This window comes from Tursiops truncatus, chromosome 16 (genome assembly GCF_011762595.2).
Source record: "Tursiops truncatus isolate mTurTru1 chromosome 16, mTurTru1.mat.Y, whole genome shotgun sequence".
Taxonomy (NCBI): domain Eukaryota; kingdom Metazoa; phylum Chordata; class Mammalia; order Artiodactyla; family Delphinidae; genus Tursiops; species Tursiops truncatus.
Window position 1 is genome coordinate 76,778,670 of NC_047049.1, and position 26,380 is coordinate 76,805,049.

General features: G+C 38.0%; 1 protein-coding gene across 4 annotated transcripts in view; it reads left to right on the forward strand.

Annotated features, from left to right (window-relative positions):
• Positions 1-26,380, forward strand: part of ERO1B (endoplasmic reticulum oxidoreductase 1 beta) — an 81,094-nt gene that overhangs the window by 3,658 nt on the left and 51,056 nt on the right. For all 4 annotated transcript variants that reach the window (XM_073793639.1, XM_019941518.3, XM_019941522.3 and 1 more), the window contains exons 2-5: positions 9,825-9,944; positions 15,069-15,152; positions 20,356-20,397; positions 21,698-21,780. In XM_073793639.1, coding sequence (XP_073649740.1) covers positions 9,825-9,944; positions 15,069-15,152; positions 20,356-20,397; positions 21,698-21,780 — 329 coding nt within the window. The remainder of the gene's footprint in view (positions 1-9,824; positions 9,945-15,068; positions 15,153-20,355; positions 20,398-21,697; positions 21,781-26,380) is intronic.

The following is a 26,380-nucleotide window of genomic DNA, read 5'->3' on the forward strand; positions in this document are numbered from 1 at the left end:
TAAAGGGAAGAATTAGATTTTTTAAAAAGTACTTCTATTCAGAAGAACTTAGTTAAGGAGATGAATATTTTGAATATTATCTCCTTACATTAAAAGCATAAAATTATTTTTAAGCACACGAAATGATAGGCATTTGTACACCACATACCCCATGTTTTATAAATGAAATGCAAATGTGCTTTGTATTATGGCAAAACATAGGAACTAAAAACATAGTGCATACAAGTGATATAACAAGTTAATCTTCCTGTAAAGAAATAACTTCAGTCAGATATATTTTTAAATTTTTTAAAATGCATTTCTGAGGTGGCAGGAAATCAAGGAATACATAAAGCCGCCCCGCACCCCCCCAGGATGGAAAGCCAGAACCTTGAGACTCAAACAGTGCTGCTTCAGTCCCATTACCTTGAGGACTTCCCCCGAACTCTGAACACCTTGAGCCTTCTGCTTTAACAACTGCATGGAGTGGAGTGAACAAATAAAGCGTGTGTCTGCCCAAAGAGAGGGAAATAAAAGGAGGCCCCACCATAAAGCTTGGGCTCCACAGAGCTACATCTTCAATACAAGGGTAAATGAGAAATGAAACCCACCACAAGTAAGGGGAAAGTGAAGAAACTTGCTAGGGGAAGGGAAAAAAAAAACCGCCTTGAGAATTTGTAACCATGAACCAGCCCTTATACAGGGCAAATTCATGCCACCTGTACTGGGAAAAGCTTTAAGTGGGAAATTTAATTTGTAGCAGCCTCAGGTTGGTACGCTCCCAGTTTACTGGTAAAAGCAAATATCCAAATATACTGGGATTTATTTTCAACCCAGGCTCTAAAGAATTCTTGAAGATAAAGTGTCAGGAAGAATAAGCTAATAGTCAAAACACACAGGCACCATGAATGAGATATTAGAAATATAGATTATAGAAATAGACCTATAATGACCTTAGATTTTGAAAATATCAGACATAATTTAAAATCACTGTTTAATGTGTTTAAATAAAAAGCCTTGAAAGTATGAAAAAGAACAAGAAATTTTAAAGAATTACCCAAAAGATTAAAACATAATGAAATAGAAGTTCTAGAAATGAAATTAAGAAATCAATGGATGGATTAAATAGCTGATTATACCTAGCAGAAAAAAATGATTATCGAATCAGACATCCATTTACTGTACTTTTCTTTCTACTTGACCCTCCAACACCTCCTTTTCCATCACTTTTAGCTTCATACTTCACTAACAAAATTGGAGTAATCAGAATAATCCACATCTGTCCACCTACTAGTCCCTGACACACATAATTGGACTTCCTGTAGATTACCATGGATGAACTGTTTGTGCTCTTATCAAAGGTCAATCCCTCTACTTGTATTTTAGTCCCATTCTTTCCAGTTCAAGGACATGGCTTGAGCAAATCTGCCCTTTCTCTCCTGGATCATTGATTTTTCCTGCTCTAATGGACTGTTACTGTCATCATAAAACATGCTGTTAATTCTACAATTTTAAATTTCTCTCTTGAGCCACCCATCTCTTCTGACTCTGCTCAGTTTTTCTTTTCCCCTCTATAGAAAAACTCCTCAAAAGAGTTACCTTTATCTTTCCTCTTCTGATCATTCAGCCCATTGCAGCCTGACTTTTGGCTCTACCACTTCTTTAAAACTGCTCTTGTCAAGGTCACTAATGTCTTCCTTGATGCTAAAGCCAGTAGTTTAAAAAGCTAAGGTTTAAAAACTGTCGGCAGGGCTTCCCTGGTGGCACAGTGGTTGGGAGTCCGCCCGCTGATGCAGGGGACGTGGGTTTGTGCCCCGGTCTGGGAGGATCCCACATGCTGTGGAGTGGCTGGGCCCGTGAGCCATGGCCGCTGAGCCTGCGTGTCTGGAGCCTGTGCTCCGCAACGGGAGAGGCCACCGCCCAAAAAAAAAAAAAAAAAAAAAAACAATCGGCAGACTTTTTCACTGTCTTTGAAATATGTTTCTTGTTTTTTTTTTTTCTTTTTTTGGTTTCCAGGATAGTATACTTTTCTGATTTTTTTCCCTGTCTTTCTGCAGGCCAGTCTTTCTTAGAATCCTTTGCTTGTTCCTCCTCTGTTCCTAACCGCTAATGTTGAACCTCAGGGTTCAAATCTTGTAGTCTTTCTTCTCTCCACCTTTGTCATCTCATTTAGTCTCTTGATTTTAAATACCATCTATATAACTGACTTTCAGAATCTCCAGACTAGGATTCTCAGCTCTAGATCCATACATCCAACTACCTTTTCAACCTCTCCACTTGGATAATTAATAGGTATCACGAACTTGATGATTAAGGAACCGAATTCCTGATTTTTTTCCCCCCTCAAATCTGTCCTTCCCACAGTCTACTTCCCCTTAAACCTATGCTGCAGCCAAGCTGACTTCTCAGCTGTTCCTCAAACACGGCAGATGTGTTCTTGCATTGAGACTCTTGGACTAGCAGTTTCCTCTGCCGAGCTAACACTCTTCTCATGTATTCATGTGGTCCACTCGCTCACTTTCTTAGGTTTCTGCTAAAGCGTCACCTTATCTGCCATGTCCACTTACCTAAATTGTCGCCTTCCCTGACCATACAATATAAAAGAGAAACCCTTCATCCTTGCCTTGTACTCCATGTTCCTTTTAGGCTTTGCTTAAAACTCTTCCAGTGGCTTCCTGCCTCACTCAGTGTTGTGCACGGTACAAAAACATACTTGCTCGTTATCCCCTATTCCTGGCACGAAGCTCCTAAAAGCCTTGCAATTTCCTGAGAAATAGGGGTGCCCCTTTCAGTCGTAGCTGAGTTTATGCTAATGAGGTGACTTAGGTGGGAATCCCTAGAGAGCTTCAGGATGAGCCTGGTGCAGAAAGGCCAAGTGCTTAGAGGACTGGAACTTTCGGCCCTACCCACTGATCTCCAGGTTCGGGCAAGGGGTGCTGTAGATTGAGCTCTGTAAAAACTCATAGAACAGTGAGATTCGATGAGCTCCCAGGTTGATGAACGCATAGACTTGCTGGGAGAGCAGTGCAGAGGCACAGAACTTCTGCACGCTGCCCCCTCCCCCCATACGCCAATCAGTACCTTGCCCTGTGCATCTCTTCCGTTTGGCTGTTTCTGAGTTGTACCCTTTGCAGTAAACCAGTAAACGTAAGTAAAGTGTTTTCCTGAGTTCTATAGGCCATTCTAGCTAATTATCAAACCTGAGAAGGAAGTTGTGGGAACCCGTCTCTATAGCCGGTCTGTCAGTTACAGGTGGCTTGGGGCTGGCATCTTAAGTCGGGGCAGTCCTGTGTGTCTACACCCTTAATCTTTGGGGTCTGCTCTAATTCCATGTGAAATCAGAATTGAATTGGGCACCCAGTTAATGTTGGAGAGGTGGAGAATTGGTTGGTGTGAGAAAGCACCAGACTCAGAAAAGCCACAATCTTAATAAAGGTCCTCTAATTCTCCTTTTACCTACTATGTAGTCCTCCTTATTGTTTCTCTGAGCCCTTGGGCAAGCTTACTGCCTCAGGGCCTTCGCATTTAGTATTCCCAATGCCTGGAATGCTTCTTCCTCTCCCGGCCCCCCTCACCACCCACCCCCCACCAAAAAAGCATTGGTTCGCTCCTTCCCCTCTAAGTTTTGCTGAAATTTCAGTTGGACCTTCTATAATTATCCCTGTTTAAAAATTTAGCAGCACCGATTCTGTAACACCTGTCTCAATTCTCTAGTTTTCCTCCATATCACTTTATTACTATCTGACAGACTCTATACTTTGGTCATTCATTTGTTTTTCTCTTCTATGAGAATTCTCTTTCTTCTAATATTACATTCCCAGTAATTAGAACAGTGCAGGGCTTATGTTAGGCTCTCAATAAATATGTTGGATAAATGAATAAATGAATGGAAGAGAAGTGCAAGTAAGTTATTCAGAATGAACCCCAGAAAGATAACAGGATGGTAAATGTTTAAGAGAGCTTAAGAGATGTGAAGAATAGAGTAAGAAGGTCTGATGTGATGACTGGAGTTCCAGAAGTTTAAAACAGAATAGGGAAAAAGCAGTATTTTTACTGCATGTCAATATGAAAAAGACAACCCAATAGAAAAATGAACAAAAGATATAAACAGACATTTTACACAAGAATAGAAATGTTTTATAAAACATTAGAATTTTGTACCTCATTAGTGCAAAAAAAAATCAGAGACCCTTTCATGCTTACTAGATTGGCAAAAATGAAAACAGATTAATGTAAAATATTGGTGAGGATATGATTCAACAGTAACTCCCATCCACTGTTGGTAGGGTTGTAAACTGGTACAACTGTTTTGGAAATAAGCCTGTCATTCCCTAGTAAAACTGAACATGTACTTCTAGTAATTCTCCTAAGCATATAACCTGGAGGATGTCTTACACACACATATATATCAGGAGATATGTACAAAAATGTTTGTATGACATTATTCTTTAGCTGATTCTGGAAATAACCTAAATATGAATTGTATTAGTTTCCTATTGCTGCTGTAACAAATTTACAAACTTGGTGGCTTAATATAACACAAAGTTATTATCTTATAGTTCTATGCCCAGAAGTCTGAAAATTGGTCTTAAAGGTGTGATAGATGTGTGAACAAGGCTTCTTTCTCCCTTTCTCTAGGGGAGAACTGTTCCTTGCCTTTTCCAAGCTTCTAAAAGCTGCTGTGTTCCTTGGCTTGTGGCCTCTTCCTCCATCTTCAAAGCCAGCAGTGTAGAATCTTCCAATCTTCCTCTGACTCTGACACACCTGTCTCCCTCTTATAAAGAGCTTTGTATTGGTTCCACCTGAATAATCCAGTGTAATCTCACCATCTTAAATTCCTTAACTTAATCACATCTGCTAAGTCCCTTTTAACATAGTCACAGGTTTCAGAAATTAGAGCATGGACATCTTCGGGGGGCCATCTCTCTGCTTACCGTATATAATAGATCAACAAATATAGAACAAATAAATCATGACATTTTCAGATAATGTAACATTTACAGCAGTGAAAATAAATGAGCTACTATAAAATTCATCATCTTGGGTAAATGCCAAAGTAAAATGTTAGCAAAAGAAGCACATCACAGAAGAAGTCACACATTAGATTACGTTCATGTTAAAGTTCAAAAACAGGAAAGAATAACCTAAGTACATTGTTTAGGGATACATATGTGATGAAATTATAAAGAAAAGAAATAAACGAAAGTAAAATTTTTACCTCTAAGAGGTGGGAGATGGATATAATTAAAAAGGGACTTCAAAGATACTGGTGGTATTCCATTTCTATTTATAAATTTTATTTAGATATGATTGACATAATACTGTATCAATGTTAGATGTACAACATAATGATTTGTTATCTCTATATATTGTGAAATGATCACCAGAATAAGTCTAGTTAAAACCCATCACCATACATTATTAGAATTTTTTTTTCTTGTGATAAAAACTTTTAAGATTTACTTTGTTAGGAAGTTTCAAATATATAATACAGTCTTATTAACTGTAGTCACTGTGCTGTACATTACATCCCCCTGACTTTATAACTGGAAGCTTATACTTTTTAACCCCCTTCCCACATTTCCCTGAACCTCCTACCCCAGCGCCTCTGACAGCACTAATCTGTTCTCTGTATGCATACGCTTAGATTTCTTTTTGATTTTTGTTGTTGTTGTGTTTTGTTTAGACTCCACGTGTAAGTGAGACTGTATGGTATTTATCTTTCTCTCCCTTAGTTCAGTAAGCATTATGTCCTCAAGTTCCATCCATGTTGCAAATGGCCAGGTTTTATTCATTTTCATGACTGGATATATTGTGTATATATACCACATTTTCTTTATTCATCCATCAATGGATACTTGGATCGCTTCCGTACTTGGTTATTGTAAATAATGCTGCAGTGAACGTGGAGCTACATATATCTTTTCAAGTTAGTATATTTGTTTTCTTCAGTTAAATACCAAGAAGTGAAATTGTTGGATCTTGTGGTAGTTCTATTTTTAATTTTTTTCTGGGCCCTCCATACGGTTCTCCATGGTGACTGCACCAATTTACATTCCCACCAACAGTACCCAAGGGTTTTCTTTCCTCCACATCCTCACCAACACTTGTTACTTCTTGTCTTTTTGATAATAGCCATGCTGACAGGTGTGATGTGATATCTCATTGCGGTTTTGATTTTCGTTTCCCTGATGATTGGTGATACTGAGCACCTTTTCGTGTACCTGCTGGCCATCCATATGTCTTCTTTGGAAAAAGGTCTGTTCAGATTCTCTGCTCATATTTTAATCAGATTATTCTTTGCTGTTAAATTGTGTGAGTTCTTTATATATTTTGGATATTAACCCCTTACTGCATATGATTTGCAAATATTTTCTTCCATTCCATAGGTTGTCTTTTCATTTTGTTGGTGGTTTTGCTTTGCTGTGCAGCTTTTTTTTTTTGAAGTTTTTTCTTTTTTTAAATTAATTAATTTATTTTTGGCTGTGTTGGGTCTTTGTTTCTGTGCGAGGGCTTTCTCTAGTTGTGGCAAGCGGGGGCCACTCTTCATCGCGGTGCGCGGGCCTCTCACTATCGTGGCCTCTTTTGTTGTGGAGCACAGGCTCCAGACGCGCAGGCTCAGTAGTTGTGGCTCACGGGTCTACTTGCTCCGCGGCATGTGGGATCTTCCTGGACCAGGGCTTGAACCCGTGTTCCCTGCATTGGCAGGCAGATTTTTAACCACTGCGCCACCAGGGAAGCCCTGTGCAGAGCTTTTTGGTTTGATGTAGTCCCACTAGTTTGTTTTTACTTTTGTTGCCTTTGCTTTTGGTGTCAAATCCAAAAAATCATCACTAAGACTGATGTCAAGGAGCTTAACACTTGTGTTTTCTTCTAGGAGTTTTAGGGTATCAGGTCTTATGTTCAAATCTTTGATCCACTTGAGTTAATTTTTGTGTATGCTGTAAGATAATGGTCCACTTTTCATTCTTGTGCATGTGGCTGTATGCCTGGTTTTCCCAACACTGTTTATTGAAGAGACTATCCTTTCCCCATTGTGTATTCTTGGCTCTGTTGTCATAAATTACTTGACTGTATATTTATGGGTTTCTTTCTGGGCTTTTTATTCTGTTTTGTTGGTCTGTGTGTTTTTGTTTTTCTAGGTTTGCAATATAGTTTGAAATTGGGGCATATGATGCCTCCAGCTTTGTTTTTTCTCAAGATTGCTTTGGCTGTTCTGGGTCTTTTATGATTCCACACAAATTTTTAGGACTCTTCTATTTCTGTGAAAAATGCTGTTGGAATTTTGATAGGGATTGTATTGAACCTTTATACTGCTTTGAGTACTATGGACATTTTAACAATATTCTTCTAATCCATGAGTATGGAATAGCCTTCCGTTTATTGTGTCTTTAATATTTTCCATAATAAATTATAGTTTCTAGGTCTTAAACCTCTTGGTTAAATTTTTTCCTAGGTGTTATTTCTTTTTGTTGCAATGGTAAATGAATTGTTTCTTAATTTCTCTTTCTGATAGTTTGTTATTAGTGTATGGAAGCACTACACATGATTTTTGTGTATTGATTTTGTATCCTGGAACTTGTTTATTAGTTCTAACAGTGTTTAGTCTGAAATTCTTTAGGATTTTCTGTGCATAATATGATATCATCTGCAAATAGTGAAAATTTTACTTCTTCCTCTCCAACTTGGGTGCCTTTTATTTCTTCTTCCTGTCTAATTTCTATTTTTTAAAATTTGGTTATATACAGTGTTTGTCTTAGTAGTAGCCTTTAACAGTTGGAAATAAGTTCACAGTAATTTTGTATGCCTTACTCCAGCCCCTACGCAGTTAAAATTTTTAAAAATACTGTGGTTTACTAACTAAAAGTTAACAATTTAAGAAGAATTTGTAAGAATGAGCAGTCGTGGGTAAAATATTTTTAAAGCCTAGAAAGATTTTTGGTGTGTATTTTGTTTCCTCTTTTCCCCCCGTTTATTATTTAGGGGCCTAGAATTTGAAGTTTTGTAAGCAGTAAGCTCAGAGCAATGGAATGAAATTTGGTGGAGTTAGTGACAGGATCTTAGTAAGTGGGATAGCAAAGCATAGAAGAACTTCAGAGCCACAATTATTGATAATGATTCCTTTTCTTTATCTCAAGATAATGTAGCTCTAACTCTTTATGTTGTAGCGTGAGACAAACAACTGGGAAGTTTCCATTTTTTGATCGTTCTTCGCATATATTCCTCTTATGGATCACATGAATAACCTTTAACAGACTGAGTCCCATTTTTTTTAATTTTAATTTTAATTGCGATAATTGTAGGTTCCATGCAGTTGTGAGAAATAATACGTAAAAATGTCATTTACCCTTTATCTAGTTTTTTCCAATGGTAACATTTTGTAAACATATAGTATAATATTATAAATAGGACATAGACGTTGATACAATCATGTGTATCTGTTTTACTTGTTTCATTTGTGTACCTATGGATTAGTTCTGTACTCTTTTATCACATGTATAGGTTTGTGTGTCCAGCACCAGTCAAGCTACTGAAAAATTTCATCACTGCAAGGATCCTTTCTGTTGCCCTTTTGTAACCACACCTACCTCCTTCCTACCTTACTCCTCCATCAAGCTCCCATCCCCTTCTCCAGTCCCTAAGCTCTGGCAACCAGTAAGCTGTTCTCCATTTCTAAACTTTTGTCATTTCAAAAATGTTCTATCGGGCTTCCCTGATGGCTCAGTGGTTAAGAATCTTCCTGCCAATGCAGGGGACATCGATTCAAGCCCTGGTCTGGGAAGATCCCACATGCCACGGAGCAATTAAGCCCGTGCACCACAACTACTGAGCCTGTGCTCTAGAGCCCACGAGCCACAACTCCTGAGCCCGCGTGCCTAGAGCCCATGCTCCACAACGAGAGAAGCCACTGCAATGAGAAGCCTGCGCACCGCAACAAAGAGTAGCCCCCTCTCAACGCAACTAGAGGAAGCCCGTGCATGGCAACGAAGACACAACACGGCCGAAAATAAAATAAATAAAATAAAATAAAGTTATTAAAAAAATGTTACATGAATGAAACCATATGGTATGTAACCTTTTGGAATTGGCGCTTTTTCACTCAGCTTAATTCCATAAAGATTCATCCAAGTTGTGCATATTAATGAGTCCCATTTTTAAATTTAGCTGAAGAATGTTTTATGGAATTTTTAGACTCTGAACTCACTTTGTAAATATCAGTTTCTCTTCGATTAATGTATACTTTGAGTAGTGGATAAAAGCATAGATTTTAAAGTGCAGTAGACTTGTGACTTAAGTCTCATGTCTACTTTGGAAAAATTATTTTAACCTTGCTAAGCCTTAATATCCTGACATGTAAAATGAGGATAATAATACCATTTCTTAGGGTATTTAAAGAATAAATGAGTTAACATATGTAGTAGTCTTAGCATCATGCCTGTCACGTAAGTGTTCCATAAATGGCAGTCTAAAAGAAAGAGTTACCACAGCAATATTATTACAGCCTGTGATTTCTAGGTTAATCTTGGAAGAAGTTGCCTTAGCATTCCAATGACTATTTGGATTTTGTATATGTTTAGTCAAGGGAGAAAGCATTCAATAGCTTTCTTTTTGACCGCTGAACAAGAATGTTTAGTTCTTCAGAATGGGTATATCTAATCCTTCTATTGCTTTTTATTTAATTGACCATTGTAAAAAAGTGACTGCTTTAAATGTTATATATCTTAATCAGCAAATACTAACTAAGTTGAATGCATAATTTAGCTTTTTATGTAACAGTACAGATTTGTTAAGATTGAAACATCAGTAGTTTACATCTTTTCAATTATATACATGTTTCCCCCTAGGTCACCGGTGTCCTGGATGACTGCTTGTGTGATGTTGATAGCATCGATAACTTCAACACCTTCAAAATCTTCCCCAAAATAAAAAAGCTGCAAGAACGAGACTATTTCCGTTATTACAAGGTATGGTTATAATTTCAGATTCCGTTGGTACTAAAGATTTTTATATAGCTCTCTACAGGTGCAACTCTTGCGACTCTTTTGGAAACCCATTTCTACTCAGCACCCTGTGTGTATCCTTTATCATTGGAATGTATTAAGTATTGCAGTGAAAACCTATTAGTCTTTTTGAACCCTAAGAATCTGAACTCCCTTCTTATGTTTGGGGGATTTCTCATTGTTCAATTTGGGTTTTGAGGCAGAGACTCCTTCTTCTAAAGAAGCTGAAAATGCCCAGGACTTATTTTATCAGTCTCCCTTGTAACTTAGGTTCTGTTATCCAGACACACCTACCCAGGCTCTGAGTTGTGCTGATGGCATTGTCGTGTGCTGTCGTTGTTAGTGGTACACGGTTCCACAGCAGCATTTGTTGGGTAGCTCACTGTGACGGGTGGCAAAGCAGCCTGAGGATAGAAGCAGAACACCATCCATAGTAAGACTGCAGCATTGGTTCTTAAGTCTAACAATAATCCACGCTGGACCGTTTCAGAATAACCAATGGTAGGTTAAAGGCAGTAGCAATAACACAAATTCAAAAGAACAATGGTTTAAAAGCTGCTGTTGTGTTCTTGCTCTCAGTATTTGGTTGGGTTTATAATTTCTTTGATTTTCATTTTTAGTTTATTTTAAAAAGTAAGCATGATTTCCTTTTTTATCCTGTTACTGTATAGGTTATCTTAGTCCTTTAAATATATTTTATACATTTATTTATGTATTTATTTTTGGCCGCGTTGGGTCTTCATTGCTGTGTGCGGGCTTTCTCTAGTTGCTGTGAGCAGGGGCTACTTTTCGTTGCGGTGCACAGGCTTCTTATTGCGGTGGCTTCTCTCTGCGGAGCATGGGCTCTAGGCGCACAGACTTCACTAGTTGTGACACTTGGGCTCAGTAGTTGTGGCTCACGGGCTCTAGAGCGCAGGCTCAGTAGTTGTGGTGCATGGGCTTAGTTGCTCCTCGGCATGTGGGATCTTCCCAGGTCAGGGATCAAATCCATGTCCCCTGCATTGGCAGGTGGATTCTTAACCACTGCGCCACCAGGGAAGTCCCCAGTCCTTTAAATATTTTTGAAGGTTAAAAAATAAAACTTCCCAAATAATGTAAGTTGTGCAGAAAGATAACAAAGTCAAAACCTAAAGATATGGGAACCCATCCCCTTTTCCCATCAGCCCCAAGAATATACAAAAAAGTGAATGTTTCTCCTCTATACAAAATCCTTTAGGAATACAGTTGCCATAAACTTACTTCAAAAAGAAATCTATACCTAAGCAAACTATTGTCTAACATTCTAGACATTTTACATACAAACAACACAGGTTCCAATAGCTTCTTCAGATTCCCACTCCTATGTCTATAAGTCTGTCTGCATTTGTAACTGCTTTCTCTTGCTTCCTTTCTACTGCTAGGCTTAACCATATGAAATTGTTGCTTTTAGAGATCAGAATGGTTGAATGTTGCCAGTTTCATATGGTTCAGTCTAATACAGAGAAGGAAGTGTTCCTTCTATCAAAGACCATCTCTTCACAGAACGTCCAGATCACATGTCCACTCAACATGTCATGGCCCTCACTCTTTCACACTTACCTTTTGGGATTATATCTTCTGTTTCTGTATCCCCATAGATCTGGTCAATAGTAGGCACTCAAATATTTGAATAAATGAATGAATATCTCATTGAATCTTTATACTGAAATCCTGTTAGATCAACATTATCCACATTTTCCGGAGAATAAACAATGGTTTAGGTATCCTAAGGTAGGGTACTTTTGTTGGCTTACAAACGAAAGAGAAGTTTTATTAAGAAAAGGTGTGGAGCAGCTCACAAAATTGAAAGATAAGCTGAAGAAGCATATTTCAGAAAAGACAGAAATTATAGCAGGAACTAATGGCCATTCTCTTTATGATACTGCCAAAATTTTGGATCAAATTAACCATTTTCCCATATTTTAATATTACACAAGAGTCAGATTTCTGGGAGAGAGGGTCTAAATTGGTCTAGGCAGGGTCATATAACCCCACCACTTGACCAAAGGACAATTTGGTTAATAGTCCTGTTTGCATTTGCATATTGTTTCTCCAAGAGAAATTAGGGGATGTTACAGAAGGAGGAAAAATGAAAGTTGAGTAGGCAAAAATAACAATGTGGTCATTGGCTAGCCAACATACAATTCATCATCATACATGCAATTTAAAAAATGTTCCAACCAACATAATGAAATTACTGTGTGTGTAACTGGAATATATTCGTACCCTTTCCCAAAGGAGGGTAATGCAATGATCTAGTTAATCCAGTTATCTTCAAGTCTAGGATATATGGGTGCTATCTACTCTTCTTGTAGTTCTGTCAACCTGTGAATTCAAAAAAAAAAAAAAAAAAAGAAATTTGACGTAGAGTACATTAGTGGTGGAAGAGGAAAGCTAAGAGGTTAATTTTAAACACACATACATGCTTATGATTCAGCAAGCAAGGAAATACAGGTAGAAGTAACAGTCTACCTCTATCAACCAGTCACTTGGCTGCTGTAGCTTGTATTTATATTTTCTCTCTTCTACTATCCGTTACATTCCTTTATTTGCCAAGTATTTATCGAATAATTACTCTGTAGCAGAGTGTATTCTAGGTGCTGTGGATACAATAGTGAGTAAAACAAAGCCTCTCACTTTATGAAACTTTTTATATGATTATAAAAAGCTGTCCCTACTTCAGGGGGATGTCTAGGCCTTTATATCCTTACACCAGTCATTGAATGAAGGGCATTGTAGGAAGGGGTGGTGCCACCTTGGGCAAAGTGGCTCTCTTTGGCTGCAGTGTTTCCAGGGCTGGGGTTGAGCCTTTCCTTCCTGAAGGGTGACCTGAGTAGTGTGTTGCAGCGTCTATCACAACCCATTCCTTAACACTGTGTATTAGTTATCTATTGCTACATAACAAATTAGCCTAAAATTTAGCAACCTAAGCAAACTGAGAAGGTGGCATTTGAGGAAGACCTAAAGGGAATGAGAAAGCAAGCCATGTGGATATCTGGAGAAAGAACATTCTAGGCAGAGGGAACAGCAAGAGCAAAGGCCCCGAGACCATGGTGTGCCTCATGTATTTGAGGAACAACAGAAGGGGCGGGAAACTAGGGAACCAGCCCACGGAAGGCATTCTCAGCCATTGAATTGGATTTTGAACTGAGCTGATTTTCAGAGGTATCGTATGTGGGGTGACAAAGAGAAGAGTCAAGGATGATGCCATGATTTTGGCCTGAAGAAGTAGAATAATGGAGTTGCTGTTTACTGAGATGGCAAGAATTCCTAGAGGGTAGAGCACGGTTTGGGAGGTGATAATAAGTTTGAGGTGCCTGTGTGTGTCCTGTGGAGATGCCAGGGAGGAGGTGGATTTACAAGCCAGGAGCTCAGGGGAACCTGCAATTCCCAAGCGTGCCAGGCGATCTTAAGCTTCTTTGCCTTTAGACATCCGGATCCCTGTGCCTAGAAATCTCTTCCTCTAGGAAACTTCTAGTCATACCCATTTTACGTGTTACCAAGGAGGCCTTCCTGAGACCCCGCAGGCACAGTTGACCACTCTCTCCTCATGTTGCCAGTCTCTACCTCTTTTTGCCTCTTCCTTGTAATGTGCTTATTCTTTACTTCACCTAGCATGTATTTACTGAGGTGTGTATTATGTGTGCTAGGCACTGCGATAAAATAATGAATCAGGCAAAATGCCCATCCTTACAGTCAGGGGTGCAGACAATAAATAATATTCAAGTAGTGATAAGTGCTATAAAAGCATGTGAAACAGCGTGTGGGGTGCGTATCGAGCACTACTTGAGAGAGTCTGGTCAGAAAGGTCTCTCTGCTGAGGTGATATTTGAGAGAGCCTTGGAGGAGGTGAGGGGATTGAGCCATAAAAGACCTGGAGGAGCCACCAGCACAGGCACAGAGAACAGCCACCGTAAAGCCCTGAGACAGGAAGGAGCTGATGTGTCTCCAGCAAGGCCATTGTGCCTGGAGGACTTTGGGAGGAGATCGGTCAGACAGGTGGGCAGGAGACCAGGCGATGGAGTGCCTGTGGATTTACTCTAAAGGTGAGAGGAAGCCACGGGATGGTTTTGAGCAGGGATTGGTATGCTCTGAGTTGGTTCAGAGAGATGATTATGGCTACTGTGTAGAGAATAGATGGTGGTAGGAGTAGGGAGACTCGCAGTAGTCGGGGCAGGGGCAGGTGGTGACAGAAGAGGTGGTGAGAAGCGAGTAATGAATTGTTTGCAGGGGATAAAAAAGGGAGGAAAGAAGAATAAAACTTTGATTTTTGGCTTGGGCAACGCATGCGGATGTCCTATTGAATTACTGTCTTGCTGTTAGGTTTAGAATATGAAAATCCAGAGTCTGTAGCGTGGTAAAGTGTCCTGCATGATCTTGTCTATCTCTACCCTCATTCCCTGTCACCCTCCGCCTTCCCCACTAAAAGTCAGCTAAACTAAGTCAGCGCCTTGTCACCTTTCCGCATACACGCTTCCACCAGCTAAAACACTACCTCCTCAGAGACCTGCATCCACCAGCCCCGTTATTTTCCATCACAGAACTCTGGATTTTCCTTTGTAGCACTTGGAACAATTTGTAATTAAATGAACATGCAAATATATAATTCCTGTTCCCTCCAGGAAACTGTAAGTTGCAGGGGAAAAGTGCTTTTTCTGCCTCTTTTTCCCCTAGAGCCTACACAGTGCCTGATGCATAGTGGGTGCTCAGGGCACATTTGTTAAGTGAGTGGGTGCCTGGGAGAACTCAGTCAGTGAGGTGATGGTAAGGGGCTAGGAGACATTAGAGTGTCCCGAAATGCTTTCCAGGCTCTGCAGATGAGCAGTGTGCCTGGACTTTATTCCTTTTTGAAGTGTCAGAGGACTAATAGCAGTCATTTATTTTAAAAAATAAGTATTATACCTGGGATGTCTGAAAAACTTCAGTCATTTTAACTTCCGAGCTATATAGATGCCTCAGGATAGGATGCTTTTCCTTCACCACTGGGTCCCTGGAGCCCAGCACAGTGATACTTAGCAGTTCAGGACTGTGACACACACTGACTAATGCTCATTCATTCTTTCTCTCAAGGTCAACCTGAAGCGACCGTGTCCTTTCTGGGCAGAAGATGGCCATTGTTCAATAAAAGACTGTCATGTAGAGCCTTGTCCAGAGGTAAAATCAATTTTTTAAAAATGGAGAGAAGAAATGCTTTCTCTTAGACTTTTAGATAAGCACAAACTGTGCATTTTAGGCTAATGTCAAAGCATTTGGACTTGTCATCAAGTTCATATGGTCTCAGCTCTCTTCTTTTTAACCAGATTACAGAAGATTTATTCTGTACTTGCCACCAGAATGGGTTTGTAGACAGTCTTGTATCCAGTGGTGTTGGTGACTGGATGTGGAAACATAGTCTGATTCTAAAATGGAGTCCTGTTCTAGGACTGGATCTGCAGTTGGCTCTTATTTCATGCTTCACTGAATCTGCATCTTGTTTCATGGGCAAAGAAAATGCTACTGCACCTTAAGTTTCAAATTTAGAGTGGGAAATAGAGTGCAAAAACTTGGGAAATTCAAGGCTTGGAGTTAGATCTTCCCTTGGTCTTGTTACGTTGGGTGGGGGGAAAAGGGCTGTACTTGTTAGTAAGGGAAAGCTACATTAGACTACATTAGAAGACTACATTAGACTTTGTTTATTGACATCTAGCATAATTAATTATATCCCTCTTCAACAGTAATTAGTTATTTCCATTTTACTTTTTGCTTTTCTCACCTAACCAGTAAAGTCTAGTTTTTTGCCTTTAAAAACAGGAAAAAAACGTCTGAACCAATATTGTTTCTAAACGGAAAATTTAAAAAAAAATTATTTATGTTTTCCTTTAAGAATAAAATGTTTTAACTTTTTAGTTTGAAATAATTTGAGACATACAGAAAAGTTGCAAGAATAGTACAAACGATTCCCATATACTTTTTATCCAGATTCCCCAAATGTTAATGTTTATCAAGTTTGTTTTATTATTCCCTCTCTATGTATATATTAATATTATTATTATTTGAACCATTTAGGTATGTAACCAACATGATGATCTTTTACCCCTAAATACTCCAGTGTGTATTTCTTTAGAAACAAGATTATTAACCACAGCATAATTAGCAAAATCAGGAAGTTAACATTTCTGCAATACCAAAGTCTATACTCTGTAGACCTTAAGCACCCATTGCCAGTTGACTTAATAAGGTGTTTTCAGAGCAGCAGCAGCAGCAACAAACCTTCTGATCCAGAATCGTGCCTTGCATTTGGATGTCACATCTCTTTAGTCTTCTTTTAATCTGGAAGAGTCCCTCAGTATTTCTTTGTCTTTCGTTGTCTTGACTTTAATGAACTCCCTCCAGCCCTTCCTTCCTTTTTTCCTCCCTCCCTTCCTTAAAATACACCAGTTATTTTGTAGAATCCCCCTTATTTGGGGTTTTCCTGGTCTTTCCTAATTATTAGATTAAGGTCATGCACTTTGGGCAGGTACACCATAGAAGTGATGTGTCCTTCTCATTGCCATATCAGGAGGCACGTGATGTCGTCTTGATCATGTGGTTATGGTGGTGTTTGCCATATTTCTTCATGGTAAAGTGGGAAAATTTTTTGAGACTATGAACTATGAAAATATCTCATTTTTTATCATATTTTTGCCATCATAAGTTTTAGCATCCATTGATGATTCTTGCCTGAATTAATTATATGATAGTTGTCAAATAGTGATTTTCTGATTCCATTTCTTCTACATTTATTAGTTGGCATTCTACTGCAAGTGAGACCTTTTTCTTTATTTATTGTATGTTTATGTCAATATATATCGTTACCATCATGTTTTTTAATAACAGCTTTATTGAGACATAATTCACATACCATAAAATTCACTCATTCTAAAGTGCACAATTCAGTGAGTTTTAGTATATTACAGAATTGTGCAACCATCACCACTATCTAGTTGTAATGCATTTTCATCACCCCAAAAAAGAAACCCCTGCCCATTAGCAGTCACCCTGTTTCCTACTCCCTCCTCCTGCTGGAAACCACTAATCCACTCTCTGTCTCTACGAATTTGCCTATTATGGACACTTCATGTGAATAAAATCATACAATATATGGTCATTTGTGACTGACTTCTTTTGCTTCGCATAATGTCTTGAAGGTCCATCCATGTTGTAGCATGTATCAGTACTTCATTCTATTGCTGAATAATATTCCATTGTATGGATATACCTCATCTTGTTTATTCATCAGTTGATGGACATTTGGGTTGTTTCTACTTTTTGGCTACTATGAATAATGAATAAATATCCAGGCACAAATATTTGTGTGGACATATGTTTTCAATTCTCAAGTATACTTTGGAGTGAAATTGCTAGATCATATAGTAACTTTAACTCTTGAGGAACTGCCAAACTCTTACCATTGTGCTGTACAATTTTACATTGCCTCTAGCAATGTATGTATGATGGTTCCAGTTTCTCTACATACTTGTCAACACTTACACTGTCTTGTCTTTTATTTTAGCCATGCTTACAAATGGCATCTCATTTTGGTTTTGATTTGCATTTCCCTGATATCAAGCATCTTTTCAGGTGCTTATTGGCCATTTGTATATATTTGTCAGAAAAATGTCTATTCAAATCCTTTGCCCATTTTTAAATTGAGATGCCTTTTTATCGCTCAGTTGTGAGAATTACTCGGTTTTGCACAATATGTGTTTCTAAGTTTTTTTTTGTTTTTTTTGTTTTTTGCGGTACGCGGGCCTCTCACTGTTGTGGCCTCTTCCGTTGCGGAGCGCAGGCTCTGGACGCGCAGGCTCAGCGGCCATGGCTCACGGGCCCAGCCGCCCCGCGGCCTGTGGGATCTTCCCAGACCGGGGCACGAACCCGTGTCCCCTGCATCGGCAGGTGGACTCTCAACTACTGCACCACCAGGGAAGCCCCTCTAAGTTGTTTTTATGTTAAAATAATCAGTTATTTATTGTCTACAGTGGATTATCCTCTGTAGTCTTAAATTTCTAATAAGAATAAATGAAGGTGTTTATTTGCATGTAAATCCCCAACATAAGAAATCTAACATAAGTATTTAAAAATTTCTGTCTGTTCCCTTCCCAGTGTCATTCTCTTTCCTTTCTTTCCAGAGATGAAAACTATCCCTTTATGTTGGTTCTTTCAACTAATGTGAGGATATTTGTATTTCTCTCTCTGGGGAAAATTCAGTAGGCGTTTCATATTGAACCCAAACTTGTCATGATACAGAGTTACAATTTGCATTCTATAATTTGAAGTCTAATTCAATCGTGAGGCTCACTTAATTTTGTAATTTGCAGATTGCTTCATATTGTTAGTGGCAACAACTAGGTTTATTTCATGTTTGATTTTAGTTATTAACTTTACATTTATCATTACTTTTTTAAAAATATTTATTTACTTGGCTGCGTCGGGTCTTAGTTGGGGCATGCAGGCTCAGTAACTGTGGCTTGCAGGCTCTAGAGCGCAGGCTCCGTAGCTGTGGCGCGCAGGCTTAGTGGCCCTTTGGCATGTGGGATCTTAGTTCCCCAACCAGGGATCGAACCGGCATCCCCTGCATTGCAAGGCAGATTCTTAACTATTGGACCACCAGGAAAGTCCCCTATCGTTACTTTTAATAATTCTTTTTTGTGATTTTTATGTTATTCATTATGATCATCTGTGGTGCCTATCCCCATATTTCTCAAAAGCCTGTATTAAGATTTGCTTAAGTCAGGTTACTGCATTCAGCATCAAACCTTTTAAAAAGCTGCTAGTACTTTGGTTTTAGCATATTATACTTGTTAGAGGACAACAGTAATGAGAGGGCATTTTAATAAGTATTCCATATTTTAAGTTCAGGGTCTGATAACTATAACTGCTACATTTGACTTGAGTTTTATACTTTCCTCTCTTCTGCCTTCTGTTAGTGGTGCTAGAAAACACTGAGATGATAAAATATTGGCAGCAAGTAACGTTTTAACTATATGATATTGGGGGGAAATTTCTTATCATTATTGTTTACATTCTTCAGCCTGACAGAAAAATATTTATTCTGAATATTTGACTAAACTTTATCTATGAAACATGAAAGTTTTAATGGGTAATTTGCAATTAATTTGATAGCCCATAGATTCAAATGTTGGAAATCAGTTCCCTGGGTTGATCAGAGGATCACCCTGGGATTGCCTCTTTCAGATATGATTTTTGCTCAAGATTGTGTTTGATAAACCAGCTGTAATAATTCATAGATTTACTTAAGCCTGAAACTAATTATTGGTTTTACAGAAAAGAAAGACCTACGTGAAGTTCTTACATTGGTAAACCCTAGATTACCTAGATTGGTAAGCCCTAGGTTAATCATATGAGCCAAGGAAACTTTTTTTTTTAATCTTATTGAAGTGTGGTTGATCTACAATGTTGTTAATTTCTGTTGCACAGCAAAGTGACTCAGTTATACGTATATATACTTTTTCATATTCTTTTCCATTTTGTTTATTTTATTTTATTTTCTATTTTTTTTTTGCGGTACGCGGGCCTCTCCCTGCTGTGGCCTCTTCCGTTGCGGAGCACAGGCTCCGGATGCACAGGCTCAGCGGCCATGGCTCACGGGCCCAGCCGCTCCGCGGCATGTGGGATCTTCCCGGACCGGGGCACAAACCCGTGTCCCCTGCATCGGCAGGCGGACTCTCAACCACTGCGCCACCAGGGAAGCCCCCATTTTGTTTTTTCACAGGATATTGAATATAGTTCCCTGTGCTGTACAGTAGGATCTTGTTGTTTATCCATCCTACATATAATCGTTTGCATCTGCTAATCCCAAATTCCCAGTCCATCCCTCCCCCACCCCCCTTCCCCTTGGCAACCACAGGTCTGCAAAGAACTTACTCTTGCTTTCTAGTATTAATTCAAAAGTATGTAAATTTCAGATGTCAACTTAGAGTAGAAATTTAAATTAAGCATAATATATTTCAAATAATTTTTAATTTTTAAAAAGTTTCTGTGGAAAGAAAATTTATGGAAAAAGTGATTTCGCTAGGTTTTTTTTTAAACCTAAAAATTATGTAACCTATTAATTACTGCATTGAGAGTTATTAGAGCTGATTTTGACACTGTTTCAGTTTTCTATACTGTGATTTACAAGTCTGTAAATTGGGATAGTTGTTTACCTTTCACCTCAGGAGGTAGTATGAAAACAGAATTTGAATGAATGTATATTTTCTCCTCATGGACTAAAATAAAATAGCCTTTGAATTAGAACAGTGGCATTAATAATTCATGAAGAAATCTCAAAAAATAAAAATATCATTTTCTAAATTTTTGTTTTTGTTCTTCTTTTAAGAGTAAAATTCCAGTTGGAATTAAAGCTGGGAGTTCTAATAAGGTGAGTCACTTTTCTTCATTAAATATTTCTGCTTTACATAGTGAAACTTGCCCCTTACTGCTTGTTGTAGTTGCTGAAGAGAACCATGATATGGTTAGTTAGGAATGGACACATATTTGTATGAGAATCCCAAATCCTTAATTTTGTAGCAAGCAGTGAGGTGTAGTGTATTCTTTACAATTAAACTATATAGCTTCTTTTGAAATACTTTAGTTGTGTTTTTAGAACTTCTAGAATAACTATAAAGTACTGTAGTCAGTGTCAGTTTACCTAATCAACAGGCATTTTGTCAGGCGTGTATTTTTACTCTTCTGTTTCAGCTGTTTTCAACTATTTCAGTCATATTCAGGATTATATTGTATAAGAGTAAACAATTATCAAGATATTTTGAGCGTAGTACTTTTCAATGGCATTAAAAGGTTATCCTTTTCCTCTTATGGGGTCTGTCATAATCTACTTGGCCATTCATATGTTTTTAAATAACAGTGTGTTTCTAGCTTTTCACTATCATACATATGTAATAAAGATCATCCTACCCTCTCTCTCTGCTTCCCTATGCATCCTCTCTCCATTTTCTTGTGCTCTCTACCTTTGCAGTCTTTGGTTTGCACTCCCTCTTTTATTTATTTTTGTTTCAGATCTACAATATATGTAGATTTTGTTAATTTTAATAGCTGCAAAATATTCAGTTGTATAGATATTTGTATAATTGTGTGAATAGCCATTCCTCTGTTGATGGACATTTCAATTGTTTTCAGGTTTTTGCTATCACAAACAATGACGCACTGGCATCTTTGTCTTTCGTCGAATTGTGCACATATGTAAGAGTTTCTCTAGGTCTATATTTAGAAGTAAGATTGCTAGGCCAAAGGGGATGCCTGTCTCAACATTACAGGAGAGTACCAAATAACTTTCTAAAGTGGTTTTGGTTTTTGTGTTTAAATGTTGCTCTGGATATGGATTCAGCAGTGGGACTGCTGGCTCAAGGGTTTATTCATATTTATAGCTCTACATAAATAGTGTTAAATTACTTTCCCAAGAGGGTCTTCTCAGTTCACATCATCACCAACATACCAATGCAAATTGCTACATTTTTAATGTCTTTGCTTATTTATTAGGTGGAAATTTGTGACACATTTTCATTTGCATTTCTTCCATGTGTTAGGGATTCTGATAATAGGGTATATCTATATTTAGTATACATCATCATTGACAAACTGACTCTTCTGCCAATGGAACCTGAAATAAAGACAAAGGTAATAATTGATACTAAACTTACATATTATGAATTTCTTTTCAGTACTTGAAAGTGGCAAACAATACCAAAGAATTAGAAGATTGTGAACAAGCTAGTAAACTGGGAGCAATTAACAGCACATTAAGGTAAATTTCATTTTAGTAGTATTAAGAAAATATTCCCTTGTTTAATTTATTTATGATAGAAATCTTTGGTTTTTCTTGTGATTTTGATTAAACATTAAAGTTTCAACTAATCTTTGAAAGGAAGAAGTTACTCTTTATCCTAAATTTCATGATAGCTTTGCTTCCTCTTAGCTTATTCGTTCTTAATTTCTAAGTCATCAATAATGACTATTAAAAAGGAAAAATTTAGGTGATTTCTCATTTAGCAGGGTTTATGGGTCCATTCTTCCTGATTATTATGGGAAAAGGAACTTGAATCTCTTAGTCTTTTTAAAATAGTAATTCAATCTATATGTTACATTTTGAATGGTAAAGGTTTCTATTAACGTAACTGTTAACGTTTCATAGATTTTTTTTTTCTGTTGACTTTATTTGCTCTAAGTACAAACCTGCTTTTGAAGGCCAACATGAGTAATTTGTAAGTGGTCTCAGATTATGCAGTATAAAATGACTGAGCAGATCTGTAGTTGTGAGTGGAGAAGGGAATATTACAGAAATTCTTTTTAATTTCCCTGTTAAGATTTGTAATTATGTACTATAATTGTTAAAGACAATAAAGTTAGTAGTTTTATGTATCTTATTTATTGATGAAAAATTCTAATATATAAAAGTAGAAAGGATAATATAATAAACACCCATATATCCTCTACTCCAAATGAATAAATGTTAACATTTTCTACCATGTTTATGAGAAAAGAGAAATGCCAAAGATGAATTTGAAATCCCCTATGTTTATTCCCCAATCCTGTTTTCTTCCCTCTTTCCTTAGAGATAACTGAATTTGGTATGTATCCAAGTCCATGTTCTTGTTTTTAATTTATATATATATATATATAGTTTGTGTATATGATTTTATTTTTCCTTTATGTAAATGATATAACGTGATAATTAACATTCTGCAACTCTTTTTACACTGCACATTTTGCTTTCTAGATATATCCATGTTAGAATGAGACAAATCTCTTTTTTTTTAGCTGATAAATTGTTTTCATCATATAAATATGCCATATTTTGCTTATCTGTTCCCCTACTGATGGCCATTTAGGTTGTTTCAAATTTTTTACTTCTACAAATTATGCCACCTTGAGCATCCTTGCTAACGTTTTTTGTATATACTGGAAATAAAATTGCTGGACCCTAAGCGTGCCCTCTTGCAGCTGTTCTTCACATAGCCTGGTGGCTTTTCTAAAACACTTGTGTGGCTATGTATGGCCTCCAGCACTGCGAACTTGCTTTTTTCTCCACATCCTTGCCAAAAATTGGTAATGTTTGATAAGTGTGAAATAGTATCTCATTTTTCCTTAATTATATTTTGTTGATTATTAGTGAGTTTGGGCATTGTTTCCTCTTGTTTATTGGGCATTCCGGTTTCTTATTCATTCAACAAACGAATGCCTACAATATGCCAGGTGCTATTCTAGGATTATAGCAGTGTAAGTGGGAAAGAAATTCCAGCGCTCCTGCAGCTTAATCCTAGGCAGAGATGTGCAAGAAACAAGTAAAGTTAGTGCTAAGTAATAAAATGATGATGAGTGCCAGGCAGAAAAATGATGCAGGGAAGAGTGAGAGAGAGGGCTAGGGGTGAAGGTGGTTGCACTGTTTTAAATTGTTGGTCCAAGAAGGCCAGAGTGATAACAGGCAAAGCGCTCATGAAGCCCTGGGTCATAATATGGCTGCCTGGGCATGTAGCGGGTGGGGAACAGTATTCCAGGCATGCATAATGGTTAGTAAAAGGCCCTGAGGCCAAAGCTTGCCTAGACTGCTTGAGGAAGCACAAGGCCAGTGTGGCTGGAGTATAGTGAACAAGGACAAAGGAATGGAAGACAAAATCAAAAGATGCTAGGGATGGGAGGGGGCAGGAGTAAGGTGAGGTGGAGATCTTGTAACATCTTGAAGATGCTTATTATGAATATTGCTTTTAAAACTGAGTGGAATGAAAAGTCACTGGAGGATTTTGAGAGTGTGTTGGGGAGCCAGGTGTTATGTCGTGGAAGCCTGCTTTATGTGGTTATTGTAGTAATCCTTGTAAGACATGATGGTGGTTTAGTTTAGGCTGGGGTGATGGCAGTGGAAATGATGAGAGGTGGTCAGATTCTGGATAGATTTTGGAGGTAGAGCTGAGAGTATTTGCTGAAGGATTGGATGTAGGGTATGAAAACAGAGAGGAGCTAAGAATGATTACAAGATTTGGTTGTTAAAAAAAAAAAGGAGCTGCCATTTATTGAACTGGGGGCACCTACCGGAGGAGCAAGTTTGTTGGGAAATTTTAGTTCAACCTTGGACTTGTTAAGTTTGAGCTGCCTGTGAAATGTCCAGCAGGCAGTTGGATATACAAGTCTCAATTTCAGGGGAGGGGTCTGGGCTATAGATAAAATGTGGGAGTCATTCAGTGAATGTGTGGTATTTAAAAACCATAAACCTGAGTGAGATTACCAAGGAGAGAATGTAAATAGAGAAGTGATGCAGGGACTGGGCCTTAAGTTATCATAAGATTTTGAGGTAGATTGCCTGTTAATATTCTTTGCTATCTTTTCCTCCATTGGAGAAGGGGTGCATTTTAAAATTATTCTGTAGGCATTCTTCATATAATCTGATAATAATTCTTTGTTGCCTGTATGGGTTGTTAGGGCTTGTCTTTTAACTTTGCTTATGGATTTTTGTTGTTAAACTGAAGTTATTAATTTTTTAAACTTCTAAGTTTAACACACACATAATAAAGTATACAAATCTTAAGTATAAAGGCCAATTTAATTTTACAAAGTGAACCAACTCTATTAGCCACCATCCAGAACAATATACTTGCTACCCAGAAGATCACATTATGTACTTTCCTAGCCATTACCACCTTCCAGAGTTAATCATGATTTTGAGTTACGTTAGTAAAGATTAGTTTTGCCCATTTATATACATGGAATAATATAGTGTGTATTCTTTTGTATCTGGCTTATTTTATGTAACATTATGTTGAATAATATTATGCTGGATGTCTTGGCCATTTCACAAAATATTTAGGTGGATATTTGCTGGTACATGTGGTATGCATTTCTGTGGAGAATATACCTAGGAGTGGAATTAAGAACTGCCAAATGGTTTTCCAAAATGACTGTACCAAAATACATTGCCGCTAGTAGTAGTGTACAGGAGTTCCTCATTCCACAACTTCTCCGACAATCGGAAGTGTAATTTTTAAACAGCTTTATGGAAGTGTAATTGACACACAGTAAACTGCACCTATTCAAAATGTACAATGTGATGTTTTGACATGTGTACGTTCACAAAAATCAGCACAATCAAGATGGTTATGTCTGCACTCCCCAAAGTTTTCTCATGCCCCAGTGTGATCCCTCCATCCCATCCCTTCCTGTCCCTGTTTCCCACTTCAAAGATGACTACTTTAACTCACGGCACTGTCTTGATAGAAAACCCTAGGTTAAGCCCAAGAGATTCTTCTTCAAGTACCGTGGCATCCATCTTCATACTGACTTTTAGAAAAGCTGGACTAGATGACCTCTAAGTTTCCTTATAACTTGTTTATAAACCAACCTGGGCCAGCTCTATTAGCATTAGATTAACATTCCATATCTTTTCTGCTACCATGGCTTTAGGCAAGGGTTAGATGAAACGATCCAGAAAACTTCATCAAATAAGTGTGCTGAAAGTTCCTCTAAGTTAGTCATATTGCTCATAAGAAAATAGGCATTTATATCAAAATTGCTTTGTTCTTTACTATTTTCAGCAGAAGACTTATCTGATTAAACATAACTGTAGTTATCATTTTAGCTCTAACTAGAGCTTAGGCATTCTTGTTTTATGGCATCATATATTTCAACTGAGTCACCTATGATATAAAATTTTCCATTAACTTTTATGAAGTTAGTTATATATTCCCATAGGAGAAAAAAAGTCCCATGGTAAATTGAATTGGAAATTTTTATTGGTAAAGTTGTAGTGCGGCCAGCCTTATATACTTCCTGTAGTCGTTATGCTATGCAGCAGCTTCTCAAATACAAAATAAGTTATTGGCTGTGACAGTACCACATTTATGAATACCTGATATATACTTGGTACATCATTTTTTTTTTGCCTCATTTTTTTTCCTTTAGGGAATAAAGATGGTATATATGCTACCATCATGTATTTAAGACAGGGAAGGTCTGAATATAGGTTAAAGTGAATATAGGTCAAAGTTTATTTGAATGAGTGTAGTTGTTCCTTTATCAGTCCTCCCGGTCAGAAATCTTGATCATAGGACTTCCCTGGTGGTGCAGTGGTTAAGCATCTGCCTGCCAATGCAGGGGACACGGGTTCGAGCTCTGGTCCGGGAAGATCCCACATGCCGCGGAGCAACTAAGCCCGTGCGCACAACTACTGAGCCTGCGCTCTAGAGCTCGCGAGCCACAACTACTGAGCCCGCAAGGCGCAACTACTGAAGCCCACGCACCTAGAGCCTGTGCTCTGCAACAAGAGAAGCCACTGCATTGAGAAGTCCATGCACCACAACGAAGAGTAGTCCCCGCTTGCCGCAACTAGAGAAAGCCCATGCACAGCAATGAAGACCCAA